The sequence below is a fragment of the Marmota marmota genome, unplaced genomic scaffold (genome assembly GCF_001458135.2).
Source record: "Marmota marmota marmota unplaced genomic scaffold, marMar, whole genome shotgun sequence".
Taxonomy (NCBI): domain Eukaryota; kingdom Metazoa; phylum Chordata; class Mammalia; order Rodentia; family Sciuridae; genus Marmota; species Marmota marmota.
The window spans coordinates 49,481,155-49,504,492 of record NW_025999968.1 but is presented as its reverse complement, the minus strand read 5'-3'; the positions used below and the strand labels follow the sequence as shown (position 1 = coordinate 49,504,492).

Here is a 23,338-nt window from a genome sequence, read left to right as displayed (position 1 = left end):
GAACTCAGGGATACTCGACCACTGAGCCACATCCCCACCCCTATTTTGTATTTTATTTAGAGACAGGGTCTGAGTTGCTTAGTGTCTCTCCGTTGCTGAGGCTGGCTTTGAACTTGTGATTCTTCTGTCTCAGCATCCCAAGCTGCTGGGATTACAGGCGTGTGCCACTATGCCCAGCAAAAATGGTTTTAAAGACAACTGATTTGTCTGTTCATAGGCCTTTCTAAAAATTTTTGATTTTGGCTTTGTTGTGGGTAGATACTTGATCACATGTGGGTTATTTTCTCCATTTTATTTTCCTGTTATTTGTCTCTGCCATAGTTCTTTATAACTATTGGGTTATAACTTTCCCAAGTTCAAAGCCAATTTATTATAGAGGTATTAGGAAAACGAGATCAAAGTGTCAGCATTATAGTTGGATGTGATGTTGAAAGCCTGTAATTGTAGGGATCCAGGAAGACAAGGCAGGAGGATCACTAGCTCTAGACCAGCTTCAGCAATTTAGCAAGGCTCTCAGGAACTTAGCAAGTTGCTAAAAAGAAAAAAAAAAAACAAAACCAAAACCAAATTGGGGCTGGGAATGTAGCTCAGTGTTAAAATGCTCCTGAGTTCAATCCCTAGTACCAAAAAAAAAAAATTTGGAGGGGGGGGCATTATAAAAAATATAACACACTATCTACTACTGACCCTGTGTCATACCATTGGGTTTTGCCATTTTGCCATTATTTAGGCGTGTGACCTTGGGCAAGTTCTGTGCTTACCTATCCTCATCTGTAAAACAGGAATTGTATTTCATGGAGTTGTTATGAGGGGTGATTTTGTTTATGCACAAAATATACCTAAAGCAATACCTGGCATGTGGAAAAGCTCAATAAATGTTAGCTGTTGATACTTGAACAGTGGATTCCCTGGTACTGCACACTAGAAGTAGGCAGACTTACCCAACATTTGAAAATTTTAGACCTTCTTATTAGATAAAGCAGAGCACAATGTGTGTTCTCTCTGGGCCAGGAGATTCCTGGAAGGAAGAGGAAAGTAGAGCCTAATTTCTTTCTAAGATTTACTAATTCATTATTACATTGCATTGCTGTGTGCAAGAGAAATAAAGGAACAAGTGACCAAAAATATTTAGTGGAAAATTTCTCTTGATGGGAACTGGAAGTGTAGAAAAGGAGTACCTTGTCCTTCTTACCCCAGCAGCTGTCAGCCTTGGAAATTGATAGGAAAAGGGCAGTGAGTAAAATTCAGACCTTTTAGTTTTACTACTTGATTTTGCTTAGGTAAGATGAGGTTTATGGGATTTAAAAAAATAAACTTATCTATATTCTCTCTGTTGATCCTTGACGGTTTAATAAAATCTTAAAGACTCTGGTATTTTTCTTCCATCTTTAGGTGCTGCAAGACCATCTTCTAAAAGAAACACCTGATACACTCAGTGACCCACAGTAAGTTGTATTGTTTGTAAGTAACTCATGTTAATGATTTGTTTTACTCATAGATAACCAGATATAATTTCAATATACTATTTTCTAAAAATAAGGAATTCTAAATGCAGAGATGAGAACTTAATATATTGCAACATACCAGATGCTTTTACTTGCAAGTTGTCTTGCTATTTAATGAGAACTATCTGGGAGCTGCAGATTTAGTTCTATTAGAAAGAGATATTTATATATTTTTACCGTGTTAATCTTATGACAGTCATACTAGGAACTGTTTTCTCATTGAAAATAGTTGAAGAAACTAAGTAGTTCTAAAGTAGTTTTATTGAAAGAGTAGTAGAATGTTTTATTTCTTTTTTTTCTTTTGGTGGTACTGGGGATTGAACCCAGAGCCTATGCATGCAAGAAGGCAGATACTCTATCACTGAGCTACATCACCAGCCCTTTTTATTTTCTGAGACTTGCTAAGTTGCCAAGCATAGCCTTGAACTTGTGATCATTCTGCCTCAGCCTCTCAGGTGGCTAGAATTATAGACAGGCTGCATTGTGCTTGATTGTTTTATTTACTTTTATGTTCTAATTAAACTTAAGACTGAATAAGGGAATGTAATCAGAGATGCTTTGATATCCTTACTAGAATCCCCCCAGTACATGCTACAGAGAGCAGCATACTTGTTCAGTCATTTCAAGCAATAACTTTTCATCTTCTTTCACTTCGTACTAGTAGTAAAACTGCATTTTGAAGAGAATTGGCAAAGGGAAGAGCAGAAGATAGAAATAAAGCAACTTTGGTAGATATTTAATGATAAAACATTTAAAATAGAGATGCAAATTATGTAGTTTAACTTATTCTCAATTCTTATGTATATTTATTTTCTTTTTAAATAAAGAACTGTTCCAGAGGAAGAAAGAGAAGCTAAATTCTATCGAGTTGTAACTTGTTCTTTATTGGCATTAAAGAAATTGCTTTGCCTCTTACCTGATAATGAGCTTGATTCTCTGGAGGAAAAATTTAAGTCTCTTTTATCACAGAATAAATTTTGGAAATATGGAAAACACAATGTACCACAGGTATCTTTAAGTTTATTTTTTTTAAATTTCAAGACATTTCTTATTAAATGATTATGCTTATATTTTATGTTTATTGTTTATATTTAAAATTCTGCAAGCACATCCTTGTGGTGGGTCATTTAGGTCTGAAGTACCTCTCTTTTAGAATGGTGTTCTTTTTTTTTTCGTTCTTTTGTGTGTGTGTGTGTTTGTGTATGTGTGTGTATGTGCGTGCACACACACATGCCTGGGGATTGAATCCAGGGAACTCTTGCCTGCTGAGTACCTGCTTTACGACCAAGCTCCACCTCAACTGTCTATTTTCACGTTTTTAATTTATTTTGAGCCTCAGGTTCAACCTTGAATTATCATTTCTTTGTTCATGATCCCTTAAAATTGTTCATGTGTGTAGCACTCTTCTCATTTAATATATTATCTTTTCTCTTTTGTCCCTATCTCTCTCCCCTTTTCCATCTCCACTGGCTGATCCTTCTGACGTTTTTAATGTATGTATTTTGTTTGTATAGTCCATTCTCATTATTCATAGTAGTTTATATTCTGTGACAGTATAACTACTGAATTAGTGAATACTAAAGCTTTGCTTCTAAGGAAAATACAGAGTTAGGTTTCTATGAGCCTCTGGTTGCATTTTTTTTTTTTTAAACTGATCAATACAGCCTTTTCTTATGGGTTTCTAGTTAAAACACTGTGTGTATCTGATTCATTAACAGTAAACTCACAAATGGCAGCACTGAACTCATGCCTGAATGAAGCTTATCTGTTACATTTTCTCTGTAAGGCACATCACTGTTTTCTTGCCCTTAGACACAGTAGTCAGCACTTCAGCACTGTACTTGGAGGCCATTTAAAATGTGAAAATCATCAACCAAAAGCACAGAGTTTTAAAAGATACGGTAAAGCCTGAAAAGAATACGGTAAAGCCTGAAAAGAATACTTTCTATAGTTTAAGAACTAAAATAAGAAGGCAGAACATCACTTTGTTTGACCACAGCTGGGAAAGTACATTTTGCTATTTAGGTCCTTTGCATCTAAGAATGCTTTACTATTCTTTACAGTGAATATGTCTTTGTGGCTTTTATTGTTATTATGAAATGGGCTTTCTTATTTCATTTTCTACTTTGTTTCTACTGTTATGTAGGGAGGCTGTGCTTTTATATGCTAATTTTGTATCCAGTTAACTCTTTCACTCTTCTAGACTCCAGTTAGTTCTCAAAATTGTTTGTGTAGATTTTATTGTTTTCTCTATCTTGTTATATTGCTGCAATTATAGTTATTTGGGTTTTATAGTTATTTGGGTTCTTTTTCAAGTCTTTTTTTCCCTCTTATTTATTTGTATTGACTTATTTTGTATTGTTTATTTGTCCTCTTACCATGTTAAGAAGTGGTGATAGCATATTTTTCATGTTTCCAACTTCAGTGGAAATAGTTCTAGACTTTCAATGTTAAGTATGGTGTTTCCTGTAGATTTTATAAGGTTTGAGAATTTCCTTTTTTTTTTTTTTTCTTTTTTGTTATTTTGGTACTAGGATTGAACCCAGGGGCACCTAACCACTGAGCCACATCCCTTACTCTTTTTATTTTTTGAGAAGGGTCTTAACTAAGTTGCTTAAGGCCTCACTAAGTTGCTGAGGCTGACCTCAAACTTGCAATCAGGCATGGACACTCCACTTGGCTTATTTTTTGTTCATTTGGCTGTTTTATAGGCCCCAAATGAGGATTCTGCTAAGAAAAAGGAATTGTGTTTACTTTAGTCATTGAAAATGTTTTTTTTTTTTTTTTTTTTTTTAATAAAGAGAGTGAGAGTGAGAGAGAGAGAGAGAGAATTTTTTTTAATATTTATTTTTTAGTTATCGGAGGATACAACATCTTTGTTTGTATGTGGTGCTGAGGATTGAACCCGGGCCGCAGGCATGCCAGGCGAGCGCGCTACCACTTGAGCCACATCCCCAGCCCCCATTGAAAATGTTAAATTAAATCTTTCTGCCTTTACTTTGCCCTTATAATTCCTGATGTCTTTTTAGCCATTTGATATTCTTAAGTAGATTTTAAAAAGTATTTTTATAGCTATTTAGTTTTATCAGTGGCAGGGTTTATGTGAATATTCTTATCTGCTACTACCATAAATAAATCTTATCAAACTTTGCTAGGTTTTAATTTAATTCACCTTTCTATTGCTTCTTTTAGATCCGCTCAGCATATTTTGAGTTAGTGTCTGCTTTGTGCCAACGCATTCCACATTTGATGAAAGATGAAGCTTCCAAAGTGAGCCCATCTGTTCTACTTAGCATTGATGACAGTGACCCAGTTGTTTGTCCAGCACTCTGGGAGGCTGTACTCTATACACTTACAACTGTTGAGGTATGTAAGAGAGGCACATTTATGCATTGGGGGAACACTTTTCTTTCTAGTTGTATTTTAGAAATCTTAGATACAATATGAGAGAGATACCATCAGATAATAATACCTAAGACTTACTGGAAAAATGCCTCTTGGAAATAAATACTTAATCTAAATTTAGTACAAATATTCAAGTGACTATAAAAATGGTGTAGAGATTTTTATTTTACTTTGTGTTTGGCCAATATTAATTATTTTTTGAGTCTATGTTTCAGTATAGTCAGCATGCCTGAATCTTATATAAGATAAAATATAATTTGTCTCTTTAAGAGATCAGCTTTTATGAAAATACTTTAAATTAAATAATTATTCCTGATTAATATTGTCCTGTAAGCATACGGAATATGTGATTTTATATGTAGTATATTTATAATTTTAGATTTTTGTTTTAATGATGGTGAGATTTTAGTCTTTTTTAGGTAAAATATTTGATTTTTATTTTTGAGAGTCTATATGTCTATGTCTCAATTGAAAAGTGTTTATGATCTCTCATTATTATTATAATCTTTTCTTTGGTTAGGACTGTTGGCTTCATGTAAATGCAAAAAAAAGTGTGTTTCCAAAGTTGTCGACTGTGGTTCGTGATGGTGGTCGGGGCCTAGCTACAGTCATATATCCGTATCTTCTGCCATTTATCAGCAAATTGCCTCAGTCCATTACAGATCCAAAGTTGGATTTCTTCAAAAATTTCCTCACCTCTCTAGTAGCAGGGTAAAGAATTTAAATTCTATGTTTTTAAAAGCAAAGGACATTTTCTTGTTTATATTCTTATTTGAATTTCTCCAAATTGTTTTGCTGTTCATTAAATACTGTTAAACTTTTTGGAAAAATACAATTGGAGTTATTGTTATTATTATTATTTTTTACTGAAATGAGGGTTTCATTGTGAGTAGTGGTCCAGGCTGGGCTTGAACTCCTGAACTCAAGTGTCCCTTCTGCCTCAGCCTCCTAAGTGGCTGGGATTAAAGCACCTGAGAGTATACTCAGCTCAGTATTGTTCCTCCACACCCCACCATACTACTAAACCCATGGTGTCATGCATGCTAGGCAACCACGCTGTCATTGAGCTATACCTCCAGCCCAGACTTCTTTTTTGGGGTACTCTCAAGGCTTCTTATTAGTACCTAGCAAAAAGCTAGGTAAATATGGTGAAATTCCTAGAAGAAATAGTCCATTTTTCAAATGTTATATTATTCTAATATTGATAACAAATGCCTTAATGCAGAAAATGAACCAGTTTTTCACTGATAAATTTTATAGTTGTTTATTAATACTTGAAAAATCTTTTCACTTAGTAAAAGATATACAGTTATGGTTCAAATTTCTATTTCTTCTTATGTTCTTATTCATGAAAGAGTAATCTATAGTTATTTATTATTTCTTAGGCTGGCAACAGAGAGAATTAGAACCAGCTTTTCAGAGTGTTCAGCAGTAGTGTCTGCTTTTTTTGAATGCTTACGTTTTATAATGCAACAAAACTTAGGCGAGGAAGAGATTGAACAGATGCTCGTCAATGATCAGGTACTTAACATGAAAATCATCAATGCTTTGTACAAATATAATAAAGACATAAGCTCATTGTGTCTTGTTGCCATTTTCAGTAGTTAGCCTTCCATATATAGATTTTATTTAAATAATGTGTATATTCGACCAAGTAAGTAAAAATTCTATTTTGTTAGTTTCTAGTGTAATATAATATCGAATGACTATGCATTAGGCTGATTAAATACTCCAAGTTCTGGATTTAAAATCCTGTTTGAGATATATACAGTGCAAAATTTTCTGAATTTGAAAGATGCTGTTTGTTATCTTTTGTTATTAAGTTTAAATTGTATAATATCATCTTGTTACTTTTAAAATACTCAAATACATTTATACTTTTGTGAGCAGTTGGGCTTGGCTTTTAAATCTAGTGATGAAAGCAGGTTCCACAGTATGGTCCCTACAATAAGAAATTAATGAAATTACAGAAGACTAGATCTTAGTTGTTGTTGTCTTAGGTAACTTCTCTTACCTTTGAAATTTATTAAGAAGAAGTTATGAATTCTTTAGGCCTCATCTTTTACTTGTAGTCTCATATCTAGATGTTCCTGTAAAAGAAAGAAAAGCAAAAATTACCTGAAAAAGTCATGAAGATGCAAAGAAAACTGGATTATAAATCATGGTTATAAATAAATAAATAAATAAATAAATAAATAAATAAATAAATCATGGTTAATCATAGCACAAAAATAAATAATTTCAGGTGGAATATGGTAGAATCATTAAGCTTTTTGTATGATAGAAAAATGATCTTTTTTTCACAGTTCTGAGGAAAAATTGTTTTTTGGTTATTAAATATGAAATTTTATAGTCTTATAAATTTGTTTAAAATTTATTTTTCTTGAAAACTGAATGTTTATATATTTTACTTTCTCTTTCAGTTGATCCCTTTTATTGATACAGTTCTCAAAGATCCAGGATTGCAACATGGTCAATTATTTAACCATTTAGCAGAAACTTTAAGTTCCTGGGAAGCTAAAGCAGACATAGAAAAAGATGATAAAATGGTGCAAAACTTGGAGAATGTACTGTTCAATTTCTGGGAAAAACTATCAGAGATCTGTGTCGAGAAAATCAATGAGCCAGAGGCTGATGTTAAATCTGTTTTGGGTGTATCTAACCTGTTAGAGGTCCTTCAGAAGCCAAAGAGCTCCTTGAAATCAAATAAAAAAAAAAATGGTAAGGTTAGATTTGCTGATCAGACATCTGAAGGTAATAAAGAGATTGAAAAATATGTATCTTCAGAAGGAGAGAACAGTGAAGCCTCTGAATTACCAACTGAATCTGAATCTTTTCTCACTAATAATTCTTCAGACATTATGTCTCCTCTAAGGAAAAAACCTTTGGAAGACTTGGTCTGTAAACTTGCAGAGATGAGTATTAATTATGTTAATGAACAAAAGTCAGAGCAACATTTAAGGTTTCTGTCTACTCTTCTTGACTCCTTCTCTTCAAGCCAAGTATTTAAAATGCTCCTTGGTGATGAAAAAGAGAGTATTGTCAAAGGCAAACCTCTTGAAATAACCAAACTTGCACAAAAAAATCCTGCAGTGCAATTTTTATATCGTAAACTAATAGGTTGGCTAAATGAAGATCAAAGGAAAGATGCTGGTTTCCTGGTGGACATTTTGTATAGTGCCCTCTGTTGCTGTGACAGTGACGTAGAAAGAAAAGATGTCTTGGATGATCTAACCAAGGTATTACTTTTGTATATCTTTCTAAGTTATTGTAATAATAAATGAGAGTAAGAAGTTTTCTTGGGATTGTTTTTGCTTTATTTCTTGCCTATGAATGTCAATGTAAAAACAAGCAATATGGGCTGGGGATATAGCTCAGTTGGTAGAGTGCTTGCCTCTCACGCACAAAGCCCTGGATTCAATTTCCAGCACCTCATACACCCCAAAACAAAAGAAAACAAAATAACCCAATGTATTTTTGATTGGGAAGTATCTGAGGCTTCTGGGCAGGTTCAGCAAAACAAAATGACAAAAAGTTAGGAATAAAAGGGTGAGTTCTTTCAGTCCATAATTTTTAAAATCGGACGAAATGTTTTAGTTTTGGATTGGTTACACGGAGATTTCATTACTTTAAAAAGTTTTGCTGTTCATTTTAGCATATTGTTTCTAACTCCTTTTCTTCTTTCAGGAGGACCTGGAATGGAATTCTCTTCATCAGGTTATTCAAAAGGTATCTTAGGCTTTTTTCTTTCTTTTTTGTATTTGTAGGTATAGAAAAGTCAAAGCCACAGTTATATTCACACACTGAATATGGCCAGGTAATCGGGTATCTGTGTTAGAGAACTTCCTTACTATTTTAACTTCCTTACCTTAATTTGAGAAGACATTTAGTTTTGCCTTTTTGTACAGTTATTCTTCTGGTTAGGCATATCAGGGAAAAACAAACAATTTCTGGGAAAGCCAGTGTTTCTTTCCTAACAAGCAATGCAGGGAGAATTAAACATTTTATTATCTTTTAATTAAGTATGCAAGTTGCTACTCTTATCCTAGGTACTTTATCTTTTGTAGAAGTGAATTGAGTGGTTGTACCTTTGCTAGAACAGTTCAGAAAATTAAATTTTCCCTACTCTGGAATACTGTGAAGGCAAATTAAAATATTCCAGCTTTTGTGTGACATGTAACTTGACTTAATAGGAATATTAATGGTGAAAATAAAGAACACACAACTTAGAATTTTAAAAAATGGCTTAAGTATTCCTTTCTAATGAAGATGTGTTATAACATTTTTCCAACTAGAATGACTAGCCATCTAAAATTCTTCCTCCTTTTAAAGCATTTGTTGCTTTTTTGTTTTACAAGTTTTTTTTTTTCTATTTTTAAAGTTAATATAAAGTTTATCGTCCTTTCTTCCTTCCTTCCTTCCTTCCTGGGAAGGAAGGGAATTGACTCAGGGCCTTATGCATGCTAACATTGATTTATATATATCCTAACTCTGTTCCAACCATTTCTTAATATACGGTTCAGTGGTGATAAGTATATTCACATTGTTGTGCAACCAGTCCTTAGAACTTTTTTGTATTGTAAGACCCATACTTGGTGTATATTAAACAATAAGTTCCCATTTTCCCCAGTAGTTTACTTTTACAAAACATACAAAATTTTACATTTCTTATTATTCAATGAACGTATAACTTACCAGGCACACTATTAATTTACTCAGTGCCTCCTTTCCCATAGCCAAGCTACATGAAATGCCAAATTATCACACGGCTGCTTGATAAGCCTAGAATTTCAGCTGAGGGAGTCAATAATTAGAATGATGAGTACTGTTTTGGCAGTACTGGGTATTGGACCCAAGGCCTCAGGCTTGCTAGGTAAGCACTCTACCACTGAGCTACATCCTCAGCAGGGGTCAATAATTAGATAAACATAGACTGATAACTCCTACCAGGTAGTCCTAGTATTCAGACCTTTTTAGAAGAATATCTGCTTCCAGCATACTGTTTGGAAGTTCCTAGCTAGTATTTGCCTCCTGTGTTTCTATGACTCATTAGCCTTGCATCTCCTTACAGCTGCTTGGATTTTTACATTAAACATGTCAGTGCATAAGATGTTGAACTTTATGACTTGCTAACTTGAGAGACATTTTACTTAGAAGTTTTTTTTTTTTTTACTACAAGAATTCTATAGAATAGGTTGGATTTATTTGGTAAATTAATTTAGGAAAGCCAGTATTATAGCCATTTAAATGCTAAATATTTTTAAATGATTTATAGAACCTGTTTCTTTAGGTAGAGTTATAAAATCAGTTTATTTAAAAATGAACAAAACAAAAAAAAAAACCTGAAATTTGGAATCATAAAAGGACCTTTGGGTTTCTGTAGGTTAATCTTTCTAGTTTTCAAATTAGTAAATAGGCCCAGGATGGTTAAGAGATTTGTCCAAGGTCATAAGGCTAGTTTAATGGTAAAGCTTGGACTAAAATATAAGCTCTGATTACTTATAATTTTTAAATAAAAGGATAAGCAGTTTATCAGGCACTACCCAATCCGCACTTGGATTTTTTTTTTCCAGATTGCTTTGAAATGAACCAAGTTGCAAATTCCTTTCTTCTCAGCCCATAAAGCAAAAGAAGCTCTGGGAACATGGATCAGCATGCTTTTGGGGGTGGATTTACAAGTTTTTTTCCTTACTTCTCCACCCAATGCAAATAAATAAGTTGCTGTCAGATACCTATCCCCAGTAATTCTGTTTCATAGAATTTGGGGAAATAAGTCCATTTGTTCATGTTGAAGTAATTTACCATTATTATACATTAATTGTTCTTTAATTTTAGCAAAATTAATGAACAAAATGTCATATCTATAGAACATTTATAAATCTTATCTTCAAAGTTCATCCATTCATTATTCATTGAACATAACTGCAGTGTTGATAGCAGGTATCAAAGAAGTTTAAGACAGTCTCTGCTCTCAAGGAACTTACAATCTCATTGGAAAGACAAGACATACACAGATGAAATATTTAAGTAATAATACAATCCAGTAAGTGCTTTAGAAATTCAGAGAAAAACAGTGATCTTTGTGGGCTAGAGTGGATGGGGGAAGATGTCGTAAAGCAGGTGGGATTTAAACTGATTTTCAAAGAGTGGATGGGGTTTTGATAAAGAAGAGGGGTAATATTTATGGTTGGGAGGATAAACATTGTAACACATGGAAGTGTACATGAACCAGAGGTAGTGGGGAACAGGGTATGTACCAATCTTTCTTGAACACTAGGATGAGGAGGAGTGGGGGATAAAGTTACGGCCATCATGATGAAGGGTGGTGATAATGGTACAGATAATAATTTAGAAATTTGTACTTTTTGATCTTGCTTCTAATCTTTGCTTTAATTTTATGGTTTTAGGCATGTTCTAGTTCAGATAAACATGCTTTAGTAACTTCTTGGCTAAAAGGCAATATCCTTGGAGAGAAACTGGTTGCCTTGGCAGATGGTCTTTGTAATAAGAACTTGGAACCCACCTTGTCTTCAGATTCTCACTTCTCGGAAGAATGGACTCTTCTAAGCTTGGTATTATCCCAACATGTTAAAAATGGTAGGGAAAATATGTTTTTTGTTCTCTAGCAGGAGATAATAATTTTTTTCACCTTTTGAGGGGATTCCTTGCTCAGATTGCAAATTATTGGTTCAGATTAATGAGACTTATTCAAATATCTTGATTTTTTTTTTTAAAGTACACTAAATGTTTATTCATCTTCATAGTGTGACTCCAAAGGTATTTAGTATTTTCTATTCAAAATGTTTTGGATATGGCAAAGCTACTCTTAATTTTGTAAACTATTGCAATTTTTTTAACTTAATTTAAAACTGCTTTATCTTTGGACTTTTATGTGTCAGGACAGATTGATTTGTTAATGTAATCTTTTATGTAATACATGAGCACCTTAAAAGACCCACATAAAGGGCTGGGGTTGTGGCTCAGTTTTTAGAGCACTTGCTTAGCATTTATGAGGCACTGGGTTCGATTCTCAGCACCACATAAAAAATAAACAAAATAAAGGATTGTGTCCATCTATAACTAATAAAAATATTTTTTAAAAATTCACATAAAAAAGCTAATTCAAGGTAAGATATTTTCAAATACACTGTTAATATTTTTTATTTTTTGTTTGGACTTTTTTTTTTTCTAGATTACTTGATTGGAGAAGTATATGTTGGAAGAATTATTGATAAACTTCATGAAACTCTATACAAAACAAAGACATTGTCAGAAGCTGAAAATAGTGATTCATCAGTGTCTTTTATCTGTGATGTGGCGTATAACTATTTCACCTCAGCAAAAGGATGCTTGCTAATGCCATCATCTGAAGATTTATTATTAACTCTCTTTCAGTTATGTGCTGAGAGCAAAGAAAAAACACATTTGCCAGGTAATAGCCTACTGCTCAAATATTTTGTTGGGAATCTCCGGCTCTGACCTTCATAGTGAGTGTAAGTGCCCAGGCTTTATTAATTGAATCATAACGTGTTTGAAAGTTTAAAGCATTATAAGTAAATATCTACAATCTTGTATAAATCAGTTTTAGAAACCAAATTAAAGATTAGGTGTTACTTGATCAAAGAAATAGTTTTGGAAGGGGGTATAATAGATAATTTAGAATCTTAGCCTCTCTACTTAGTAGCTCTGGCAGTTTGCTTAATTTCTTGATGCCTCAGTTTCCTCATTCATAAGAAGAGGGAAATACTATTTCTTTGTTATTGTAAGAAACATTCTGTCTTGGTGCATATCAAAATGAAGTTGAGATTATGTGAGATCATTGCAAAACTTTTTCTTGCCCTATGTGTCAACTCCCATTTATTTATCAAAGGGATATAAAAAATGATATGATAGAGAACCCTTCTTCCCCAGCCCCTTCTTTAATACTAACTTGTCTGTTTGGAAATAGTGATCTCCTTATTGTATCTCCAAAAGGAAAACTTCTTTAGTAAAGAAGTTCAGAGCAGTAAATGACTTAACTTATAAAATCTTACCATTTTACATTTATATGATACAGGCTAGCTTGTAGTGTTGCATGTGTACAGCACAGTTAATTTTTAGCAATTGAATTTTTATTTTATTTTTAAAATGATATCTTAAATATCACAGATCTGCAATGAGTTCTTTAAGACATTTTGTATTGATGAGGTTTAATTCAGTGAGATTATAAATTCCTATTAACATCTTAATTTTAGATTTTCTAATCTGTAAACTGAAAAATACTTGGCTCTCTGGTGTAAATTTATTGGTTCATCAAACTGGCAGTACACATAAACAGAGTACCTTCCTACATTCGTCTGCTCTGTGGCTGAAGACACAAGCTCAGTCTTCATCTTTGGATAACACAAGGTAAATTTTTTGTAGACAATTGCACAGTGTCTCTTTTATACCAAACCATTGTCCTTAAATAAGATTCCATGATTAGTGTGAGTGCCTATGAAAAATAACTTATAGGACTCTAAGAGATGATGCAAATATACACATTTTTTTCCAAAACAATTTTTTAAAATGAGCTTCCATTAAACTTTCAATTAATTGAAGAGTGATTTGTTTTATCTGCTGGACTGCTAATTTGTGGTCAGTGATATGGTGTTATTACTATCCTGTGTTGAAGGCTGGTGTAGATTTTTTAAGTGTAATCTCTCATGACATGTGTATTCATTGTTCTTGGTTGTTTTATTGAATTACAAATATATTTCAAATATCATACCTAAATACATATAATAAGAATGGAAACAGTGCCTATAGAGGTTTTTGGGGTTGGATCAAAGAATTGTGCTCTTTTCATGAAATAAGGTAGTTGTATTTCAGAAATATCGGATCTGAAATTGGTCTAGTCCCTTTCATTATGAAATAGAAGCAGCTCTCTATTTTGTTTGACTGTATGTCTACAGGGAAGAGGGCGTCATTTACTGCTATTTCTATTTTTGTCTTTTTTCTTTCAAGTATGCTATTATCTATTAGAGTATTAAAGCTGGTCATAGCATAATTACAACAGTTAAATTCTTTACATTATTTTCAGTCTGCAGGTCCTCTTGTCTGCTGTTGATGATTTGTTAAATACACTTCTAGAGAGTGAAGGTACTTATCTTTTGGGAGTTTATATTGGAAGTGTAATGCCAAACAACAGTGAGTGGGAAGAGATGAGACAGTCTCTTCCTATTCAGGTATGTTTGAGATTGGAGAGTGCATATCACACTCTTAAGTTTGGATTTCATACAGACTTGAATATTTTATTTTGTTCTGGGGAAAGAAAAAAAATGAGTATCTTGTTTTGCCTTTGACATTGTCAGAGCTGGGTGTAAAGGTGAATGAGACTTGGTTTTGTCTTTAGAAATCTTGAAGAAATATACATGTTGATAATTTCCTGTAATAAAAACCAAACTTCCATGTTTTTGAGGTTTTATTAATAAACTATACATTCTAATAACCTCAGCTGTTTCCTGCATGAATTACATAGATAGTAAATAATTTAGAATGTTAATGATTTTTGTATATAATTGTATGTATTTTTTTTTTCACAGTGGTTATACAGACCGCTTTTAGAGGGAAGACTGAGTTTAAATTATGAGTGTTTTAAAACAGATTTTAAGGAACAAGATACAAAAACACTTCCCAGCCATTTGTGTACTTCAGCATTATTAAGCAAGATGATCTTTGTTGCACTAAAGAAGAAAATAGTCCTAGAAAATAATGTGCTTGAGAAAATAAGTAAGTAATATGAGAATTCAGATATAATGCACAAATAAATATAATTTTAAAATAATATTTACATAGTAACTTAAATATATAAGAATCTTTAGCTTTCTATTAATTATTTTAGTGATAGGAAGCTTGCAGTTACTTAAGTGATGTTAAATTGCAAATTGGATTCATATATACTGAAATCTTGCTATAATTTGTTAGCTGTACATCAAAATTTGGTATAAAATCAGTTATCAAGTTGGTATGACATAGGGAGAAGGAGAACCTGGGGCACATGCCCTAAGGAGAGTGGTTGTGAAACTTTGGTATGTTTTTATCAAACATTCTGAATTTTCCCTTGATTTTTGAACTTCTGTATTTTTTTTTTTTTTGCACTGGGTACTTGAACTAGGGGCATTTAACCACTGTGCTATACCACAGCCCTTTTAATTTTTTTATTTGGGATAGGGTAGTATTTCATTAAGTTGTTGAGGTTGGCCTCAAGCTAGTGATATTCCTGCTTCAGCTTCCCAAGCAGCTGGGATTATAGGTGTGTGCCACAGCACCCAGCTGAACCTCTCTGTAACTTTAAATTTGAGCCCTAATTATTTTTCTGACAAGTGGAGGTTGAAATGTTGAATTTCAAAAGGACTTAGAACCTCAGGAAATTTCCTCATTCGGAGACCTGGATTAGATGGAAGATAGCCTGCTTTCTCCTTAAGACTGTATTCTTTGCTTACCCCATGGGCATCTGTCTTTTGAGATTACTCCCTGACTTTGTTCTCCCTTGAGTGTCTATCTGCTTTCCTAAATAAACCTGTTTATGTATTTTGGCGGGGAGGGGAAGAACAACAACTGTGATTAATGGTGTGACTTATACAGATGGTACTAAAGGTAGAGGATTTGCACTGTGTCAGTCTTCTTGTAATCTCTCAGCTCTAACACAGTTACTAATAGAAGAGAATATATGCTCTGTGGAAGTTAGCCAGCTGCATATTTCATTGAGGACAGGGGGAGGCAAATCCACAGTTTACAGTTTTGCTCAGAGTTAATCTGTCCAAACAAAAGTGGAAATTAGAGGAATAATTCATTTTTATTAATTGTGCTGCTAATTCTTTTTTAAAAATATTTTTTAGTTGTTGCTGGACCTTTATTTTTATTTATGAGGTGTTAAGAATCAAACCCAGGGCTGGGGATGTGGCTCAAGCGGTAATGTGCTCGCCTGGCATGCCCAAGGCCCTGGGTTCGATCCTCAGCACCACATACAAATAAAGATGTTGTGTCCACTGAAAACTAAAAAATAAACATTAAATTCTCTCTCTCTCTCTCTCTTAAAAAAAAAAAAAAAAAGGAATCAAACCCAGTACCTCACACATGCAAGGCAAGTGCTGTACCACTGAGCCACAACCGCAGCCCCCATGCTACTAATTCTTATCAACCCTATCACTTGATTTCTAAAATTTTTGTTATTTTTATTTTTTATTTTTTTAACTTTTTTTAGTCATACATGATAAGAGAATGTATTTTGATATATAATACATACATGGAATGTACATACATATTTTGACTTGATAAGAGTTACATAGCTTGTGAAGGTCTTTTCTGAACTAGGTCTCAAGGCTTCTGACTCCACAATCTGTATGTGGTTTTAGAAAAGGGAGCTGTGATTTTTATGTATTATAAACCTATGAATGCCAGGTTTTGTAATAGACACTTGATCATTTAATTCTCACAACAGTCCTGTGAGATAAGTTGTAGTGTCCTCAGGGTTAACTATGTATATACAGTTGAGGTGGACATAGAATTGAATCCAGACCAGACTACTCTGTTACTTGGGCTCATTGTGGTGTTTTTTTAACCCCCTTCTCCTGTCATATTTTTAACCAATCCAAAAAAGCATCAAGAAAGATTTGAAGAGGAATGGCCTTTTGTTTTGAGACTGAGTTTCCTAGTTTTTTTTTCCAAGTTTCCTAATCTCAATCCTCTCCTAAGCCTCTTAAGTGGCTCAGACTAGGGCACAGGCTGCCCCATACCTGGCAAGGGTGATACTTTGTCAGACAACTCTTCTCAGTTTTCATTATCCTTGTACATCTCAAATCAGATTTGAAACTCATTTTATAGATGTTTTGAGGTAAGTGGGCATAGCAGTGTTAGAAAATGAGGCATCGAAGTGAAAATGATTGAAGAGTTTAGTCACATGTACACTTGATAATTCAGTCCTGTCCATTCTGTTAGTTGCAGAACTGCTCTATTCACTTCAGTGGTGTGAAGAGCTAGACAATCCACCTATTTTTGTGACTGGATTTTGTGAAATGCTTCAAAAAATGGATATTACATTTGATAACTTTCGTGTGCTTGGTAATACTGCTGGCCTTCTACAGCTTCTGTTTAATAGGTAAGAATCCTTTTCAATTTCTATTTTTTAAATGACCGTTTTAGTTGTGTATGATTTTGTCTTCTCTAAGGGATAAGCCCACTTCATGCTAATGTTTTGGAGGTTTGATTGAAATAATCCATATTCATGATAAATACTTAATGGATATTATTGAATATTTTGGGGGGGATATTTGGTCTTGGCTTGTATATTCAGGGAGCAGATGTTGATGAAAGAAATAGAGCCCTATAGAAAATTTTAATTTGTTATGTGTGATCCGTCCTGCCTCTACTTTCAGATTCAATCTTTATTACATGTTCTGGGTATGTTTTAATGTTGCAATCACAACATGAAGTTAAGGAAAGTACATAATGAAAACAGTCATTGTGGATCTTATGGTAGTTAGGTATTTGATTTTTTGAAAAGACTTTTTGTTTAAGAGATTATCAGTTGTTTATAATAGTCTGAGCATGTTTTATAGTGGCAGAGGACCCTGACTTCCTCTCCAACCCCAACCCACAAATTTGACACTCACAACTTTCCTCAGTGGGTATTAGTGCTTGTTGGGTTTTCATCCTAATCCAGACTAACTATCCTCTGGGAGATATCCTTTTCTCAGCTATAGTCTCTGGTTTTCAAGCTCATCACGTTTTTTGGGATTTGAGGGACTTTGGAATTGACTTGGAATGAGAGCTCAGTCTCAGTTGTGGAAGGAGTATTAAAAGCCTAAATTCCCAGTCCTTTGGGTAATTATGATACTTGCTTGGATGTGAAGTTTTGGGTGAATCGATGCCTTCACAAAGTGATTTATTTTAATTCTGTAAAAGTAGTCTAGATAGCCAATGTTTAAAACTCTTTTAAGAATGCTTCCCAAATGCAATGTAATTTTTTTTCTTCCTTGTTTAGATCCAGGGAAAATGGCACACTCTGGTCTCTCGTTATTGCTAAGTTGATCCTTTCCCGAAGTATTTCATCTGATGAAGTAAAGCCACATTATAAAAGAAAAGAAAGGTATTCTTATTTAAAAGTTTTTACTTTGTAATTTGTTATAATTGCTTACCTGGCAATCTCCAATTGATGAATAATGTTTAATGAATCTGAAAAACAAGGTTTAGGAAATGAGGAAATTAAAGAATGAAAAGTAAAACTTTAAAGCAACTCATGTTCTATATTCCCCCCAAATCTTTTTCTGTTCCCAACACACTTCTTTCATCATTTTATTCACTATGTGAAAATGGTTTATTTCTCTTCTCTTAAATAAAGATTATCCTATGAAATATGTTCTAGAAATGCAATAAATTTGTTACAGAAGTAGATTGTGGGGTTGGATATACTAGTGTAGCACTCAGCATTCACATTATTACTTCAACTTTATCATCAGCTGAGATTCACAAACATTTTGAATTGAGTGATTCACCAAGAAGAATTTTTTAATGATATGTATATATTCTGGCATAGTAAAAGTCTGAACTAAATTTTGATTTTTATAGGTCTTACCTAAAATTTGTTTTAGAACTTTTTATTTGGGATAAGTAGATGTGCTAACATTGTAAAAATAACTCAAAGAATAAAAATGACACAAAGAATAAGAAATTACATTGAGGGCTGGGGATGTGGCTCAAATGATAGCGTGCTTGCCTAGCATGCGTGAGGCACTGGCTTCAATTCTTGGCACCACATAAAAATAAAGATATTGTGTCCACCTAAAACTAAAAAATAAATATTAAAAAAAAGAAATAATATTGATAGTGTATTCATATATATGTATATGTAATATATATATCTGTATATATACATATTTATAATTATGTGTGAATGTTTGTACATTTTTATTTTTATTTTTTGCAGTGCTAGAAATTGACCTAGGGCCTCATTCATACTAGGCAAGGGTACTGAACCATTGCGCTATACCCCAGACCGTTGGTATATTTTTTAAAAAGTCATACATAGGGGACAAATTATGTTCATCTAAAAAAATTAAGACTATATAGAAAAGAGGAGCAGTAAAACAAAACAAAACCAAGTACAATTTCATCATCTAGAATCAGCAGTTGTCAGTCTCATTATAGTCAAGTATTTATATAATGGAATTATTAGTTCTTTGGAATAGTTTGAATAAGAATTTTATGAAATAACTGTACATGTAGAATAAATGTGATTCATATTTTTTCTTTAAACAGTTTCTTTCCACTAACAGAAGGCAATTTGCATACCATTCAAAGTCTCTGTCCATTTTTGTCAAAAGAAGAAAAGAAAGAATTCAGTGCTCAATGTATACCTGCTCTTTTGGGTTGGACTAAGGAGGACCTTTGCAGTACTGATGGTTAGTTGCCTGACAATTAATATTTCGTTATCTTAATAATTACTTGAGGTGAAAGAAGTATTTTTTTTAATATGTAAAAGTAAATGTAGCAAAGCAATAAATTGAATTACCGATGTTTTGTTCCTATTTTATGCTTCTGTTATATAACAAGTTGATAAGACATTAGGATGATCGTGCCTGAAGACTGGATTTTATCATGTTGTAGTTAAGGAATACTATGTCCTTAAGGAAAGATTTACCCTCAAAAAAATAGTCATGTGATCATTTCTTTTGCATCTATAGCTTTTTAAAGCCATGCCTCATTTTTCCTGGTTCAGCCAGTGATTGAACATGTAAAGGCTTTTGCAGTATTTGAAACTTTTTTTGAATTTTCTGCACTCTTAGTTTATTAGTTTATTTATTTGTTAACTTAATAAATGCAAAAATCTTCTGTATTGAAGTCTATTGTAGAGAAGACAGACATAAGTAAAGTTCCATCATGTTATAAATGATGTAGCAAAACAACAGTATGGAAATGGTAGAAAGGAAAGAGTTTCCATTTTGCTTTGAGGGTATCAATGGAGATTTACAAACACAAGTATTTCAACTAGGTGTTGGAGGATAAAGCACCTTTACATAGTGGGACATAGTTGGGAAAGAGCATTCCTGATACACAAAATCATACAAGGGTATAGATAGTTCTGTTCAGCTGGTATGTAAGGTAGAAGGTTGGGAATAGAGGGTGTTAGGATGCATGAGAAGATGGATTTGGAGAATTGTAGGGATTCTAAAGTTTCAGACTCTGTAAGAGCTGATCAGATTTAGAATAGTTTTTGTTTTGTACTAGGTGCTGTTATGGAGATAGGATCTCTGGCCTGTATTAATATGCTCATTTGTTAACTCTTTCATATAAGCCTTTCTAAAGAGTTTTTGATTTGGGCACTTCTCAAGAAAGAGTTTAGCTTTTCAAAGTAGACTTTCTTTTTTAGAGTAGCAATATAATTCAAAAATTTTAAACTTTTCTTTTGATTTTTTTATTCTAGGAGGTTTTGGACATCTTGCCATTTTTAATTCTTGTCTGCAAACCAGAAGCATAGATGATGGAGAGCTGTTACATGGTATATTAAAAATTATAATATCTTGGAAGAAAGAACATGAAGATATTTTTCTTTTTAGTTGGTAGGTGATTTTATATTTTTTTCTTCCCATATACAAGGTGGACCTAGGTTATGTATAGTTATAATTTTGTATAGTAATAGGATGGTAGATATTTAAGTCAGTTATTTACAAGTATATGATTTAAAATGAAGTATTTTCTAATTGAATATAATTCTTTAATATGTTTTGATTGTTTTGTTTTTATCTTCACCACAGTAATTTATCAGAAGCAAGTCCAGAGGTACTGGGTGTAAATATAGAAATAATCCGGTTCCTTTCCTTATTTCTGAAGTATTGCTCATCTCCTTTGGCACAGAGTGAATGGGACTTCATCATGTGTTCCATGTTGGCTTGGTTGGAGGTAAATTAACTTGATATATCTTTCCTTCTGTTTGGTCTTTGTGCTTACCTGTGTTGTATCAGAACTATTTACTCATTGGTGGTACTGGGATTGAAACCAGGGGCACTATACCACTGAGCCATATCCTTAGCCTTTTTTATTTTTTGAGACAGAGTTTTGCTAAGTTGCTAATGCTGACTTTGAACTTGCTATCCTCCTGCCTCACTCTCCCGAGTAGCTGGGATTACAAATGTGTGCTACCATGCCTGGCTACTCATCACATTCTTTCAGTTCTTTTTTGTAGATATTATACTCACTAGGTACTATTAGGCAGACTAGGAAAATGACTGATGATGACTATCATCATAATTCAGTGATGAGATCCTTGAGCTGATATTAAAATGTTTTTAAAGAGGTTGGTATTCTTTTTATGACCCAAAGCAATCAGAGTTTGCTTGTGGCCTTCAGGATGGCAAGTCAGTCAGGACTGAATTATTTTTTGAGTCTCTGCTTTACCTGATTATTAGCTGTGTGACTTGGGATTTTAAACTTGAGCTATATGATTTAAGTTTCTTTATTGTAAAATAATTTAGTGTGCAACTTGTAACAGGGCTATTGAGGTGATTGGAAATGCACATTTAATGCATAATTGTAACTGGGAAGTGGTAGATGTTAATATTTTCTTCCAGAGTTTATAAATAAAAAAGGGCATCTCAGAATAAGTTGTTGCTAGTATCTTACTTTGAAAAAAGTTGTTGTGATGTAACATACATCAACTTCTTCAGACAATACACTTCAACTGCTTTTTATTTTTTAATACAGAGAAGTATAAGAAGAATTTCCCTTTTTTGTTCATAGTATTCTGGTAGAAGTCGGCTTACTGATTTCATTTCTGTTGTTTCTTCAGACAACAAATGAGAATCAGGCATTGTGTTCTGTTCCACTCATACAACTGTTTGCCTGTGTCAGCTGTGATTTGGCCTGTGATCTCAGTGCTTTTTTTGATTCAACAACTCTGGATACCATTGGCAATCTTCCTGTAAATCTAATCAGTGAATGGAAAGAATTTTTTTCCCAAGGCATCCACAGTTTGCTTTTGCCTCTTTTGGTGACTGTTACAGGCAAGTAAAAAAGGGAATAATAATGAGAATGATAGAAAATAACATGTTGAAAGTTTAAAACAACAGCTTTAGATGTTTGAATTGAATAGTACTATACAGTAAAAGAAAAGAGAAGAAAAAGCTTGTATATGATGCTGCATTGCAGTATGGACACAAATAGAAAAATGGCCAGTGTATCCAAAGACCATTATACATGAAAATAATAGTAATTCAGGTAATGTGAGTAGAACATCTTTATTGAATATTTGTTTGCTTTCTTAAAGAATGTAGTAAAAGTCATTAAAACAGTTGATTAACTGAAATAAGTATTCACTTCTTATTTCTAGTTAGGAATTCTGTAATGTCTATGTCTAATTTTCATTTTCTTAAATGATGTCGATCATGAATCAAGCAACTTCTATTACTAACTCTCTCTTGGTATGTGTGTGTGTTTTTTAATTTGTTTTGTCAGGAGAAAACAAAGATCTGTCTGAAACATCCTTTAAGAATGCAATGCTGAAGCCCATGTGTGAAACATTAACATACATCTCGAAGGATCAGCTGTTGAGTCAGAAACTTCCTGCAAAATTGGTTGCTGGCCAAAAAACAAATTTGCCAGAACATCTCCAGACTTTGTTAAATACATTGGCCCCATTACTCCTCTTCAGAGCTAGGCCTGTGCAAATTGCTGTTTATCATATGCTCTTCAAGTAAGCAATTAAGTGAATATTACCGTGGTCTAACAAATAGAATATATACATTTTTTTTTACTTTTAATCATTGAAAAAAAGCCAAATTAAAAATAAAAAGGAGACCTGACTGTTTCAGGAACAGGAATGCCAACTTGTTTTTTTGATCTTTTTGGTCATTTTTTTCCTTACCCAATTTATGTTGAAATAGTTCTGGCCATAGATAGTTATTTTATAAAGAACTCACTAAAAGGTATCTTCATTATAAGCCATGCATGGTGGTGCATGCCTGTAATTCCAGCAACTTGGGAGCTGAGTCAGGAGGATTGCAAGTGTGAGGCCAGCCTCGGAATCTTAGCAAGACCCTGTCTCAAAATAAAAAGTAAAAATGGCTGGGGATAAGGCTCAGTGGTTAAGCATTGCTGGGCTTAATCCCTGGTACCCCAAACAACACAAAAGGTATCCTCATTCAAAATAAGTATTAGTCTTTGTGCTCTGAAATATGGTATAATAATTGATAATCTAATTTAAACTATTTAAAATAATCTATTTCCAGATTAATGCCTGAATTACCACAGTATGATCAGGATAATCTAAAGTCATATGGAGATGAAGAAGAAGAACCAGCCTTGTGAGTGGCTTTTTGTTTTATTTTGTCCTTTTTTGTTGTTGTTGTTTGTTTGTTTGTTTTTATAACTTGGTTTATTAGGTTGTCATAATCTACCTTATGTCTTTTTAAGAC

The 23,338-nt window shown here is 33.3% G+C and overlaps 1 protein-coding gene across 4 annotated transcripts in view; it reads left to right on the top strand.

Moving 5' to 3' along the window:
- Ltn1 (listerin E3 ubiquitin protein ligase 1) overlaps window positions 1-23,338 on the top strand; it is a 47,094-nt gene that overhangs the window by 8,416 nt on the left and 15,340 nt on the right. For all 4 annotated transcript variants that reach the window (XM_048803540.1, XM_015478675.2, XM_048803542.1 and 1 more), the window contains 20 exons: window positions 1,393-1,445; window positions 2,333-2,513; window positions 4,698-4,871; window positions 5,431-5,621; window positions 6,296-6,431; window positions 7,334-8,149; window positions 8,598-8,639; window positions 11,318-11,507; window positions 12,103-12,342; window positions 13,145-13,298; window positions 13,972-14,116; window positions 14,474-14,660; window positions 16,869-17,028; window positions 17,914-18,018; window positions 19,188-19,330; window positions 20,353-20,488; window positions 20,684-20,828; window positions 21,715-21,928; window positions 22,380-22,617; window positions 23,153-23,227. In XM_048803540.1, coding sequence (XP_048659497.1) covers window positions 1,393-1,445; window positions 2,333-2,513; window positions 4,698-4,871; window positions 5,431-5,621; window positions 6,296-6,431; window positions 7,334-8,149; window positions 8,598-8,639; window positions 11,318-11,507; window positions 12,103-12,342; window positions 13,145-13,298; window positions 13,972-14,116; window positions 14,474-14,660; window positions 16,869-17,028; window positions 17,914-18,018; window positions 19,188-19,330; window positions 20,353-20,488; window positions 20,684-20,828; window positions 21,715-21,928; window positions 22,380-22,617; window positions 23,153-23,227 — 3,725 coding nt within the window. The remainder of the gene's footprint in view (window positions 1-1,392; window positions 1,446-2,332; window positions 2,514-4,697; window positions 4,872-5,430; window positions 5,622-6,295; window positions 6,432-7,333; window positions 8,150-8,597; window positions 8,640-11,317; window positions 11,508-12,102; window positions 12,343-13,144; window positions 13,299-13,971; window positions 14,117-14,473; window positions 14,661-16,868; window positions 17,029-17,913; window positions 18,019-19,187; window positions 19,331-20,352; window positions 20,489-20,683; window positions 20,829-21,714; window positions 21,929-22,379; window positions 22,618-23,152; window positions 23,228-23,338) is intronic.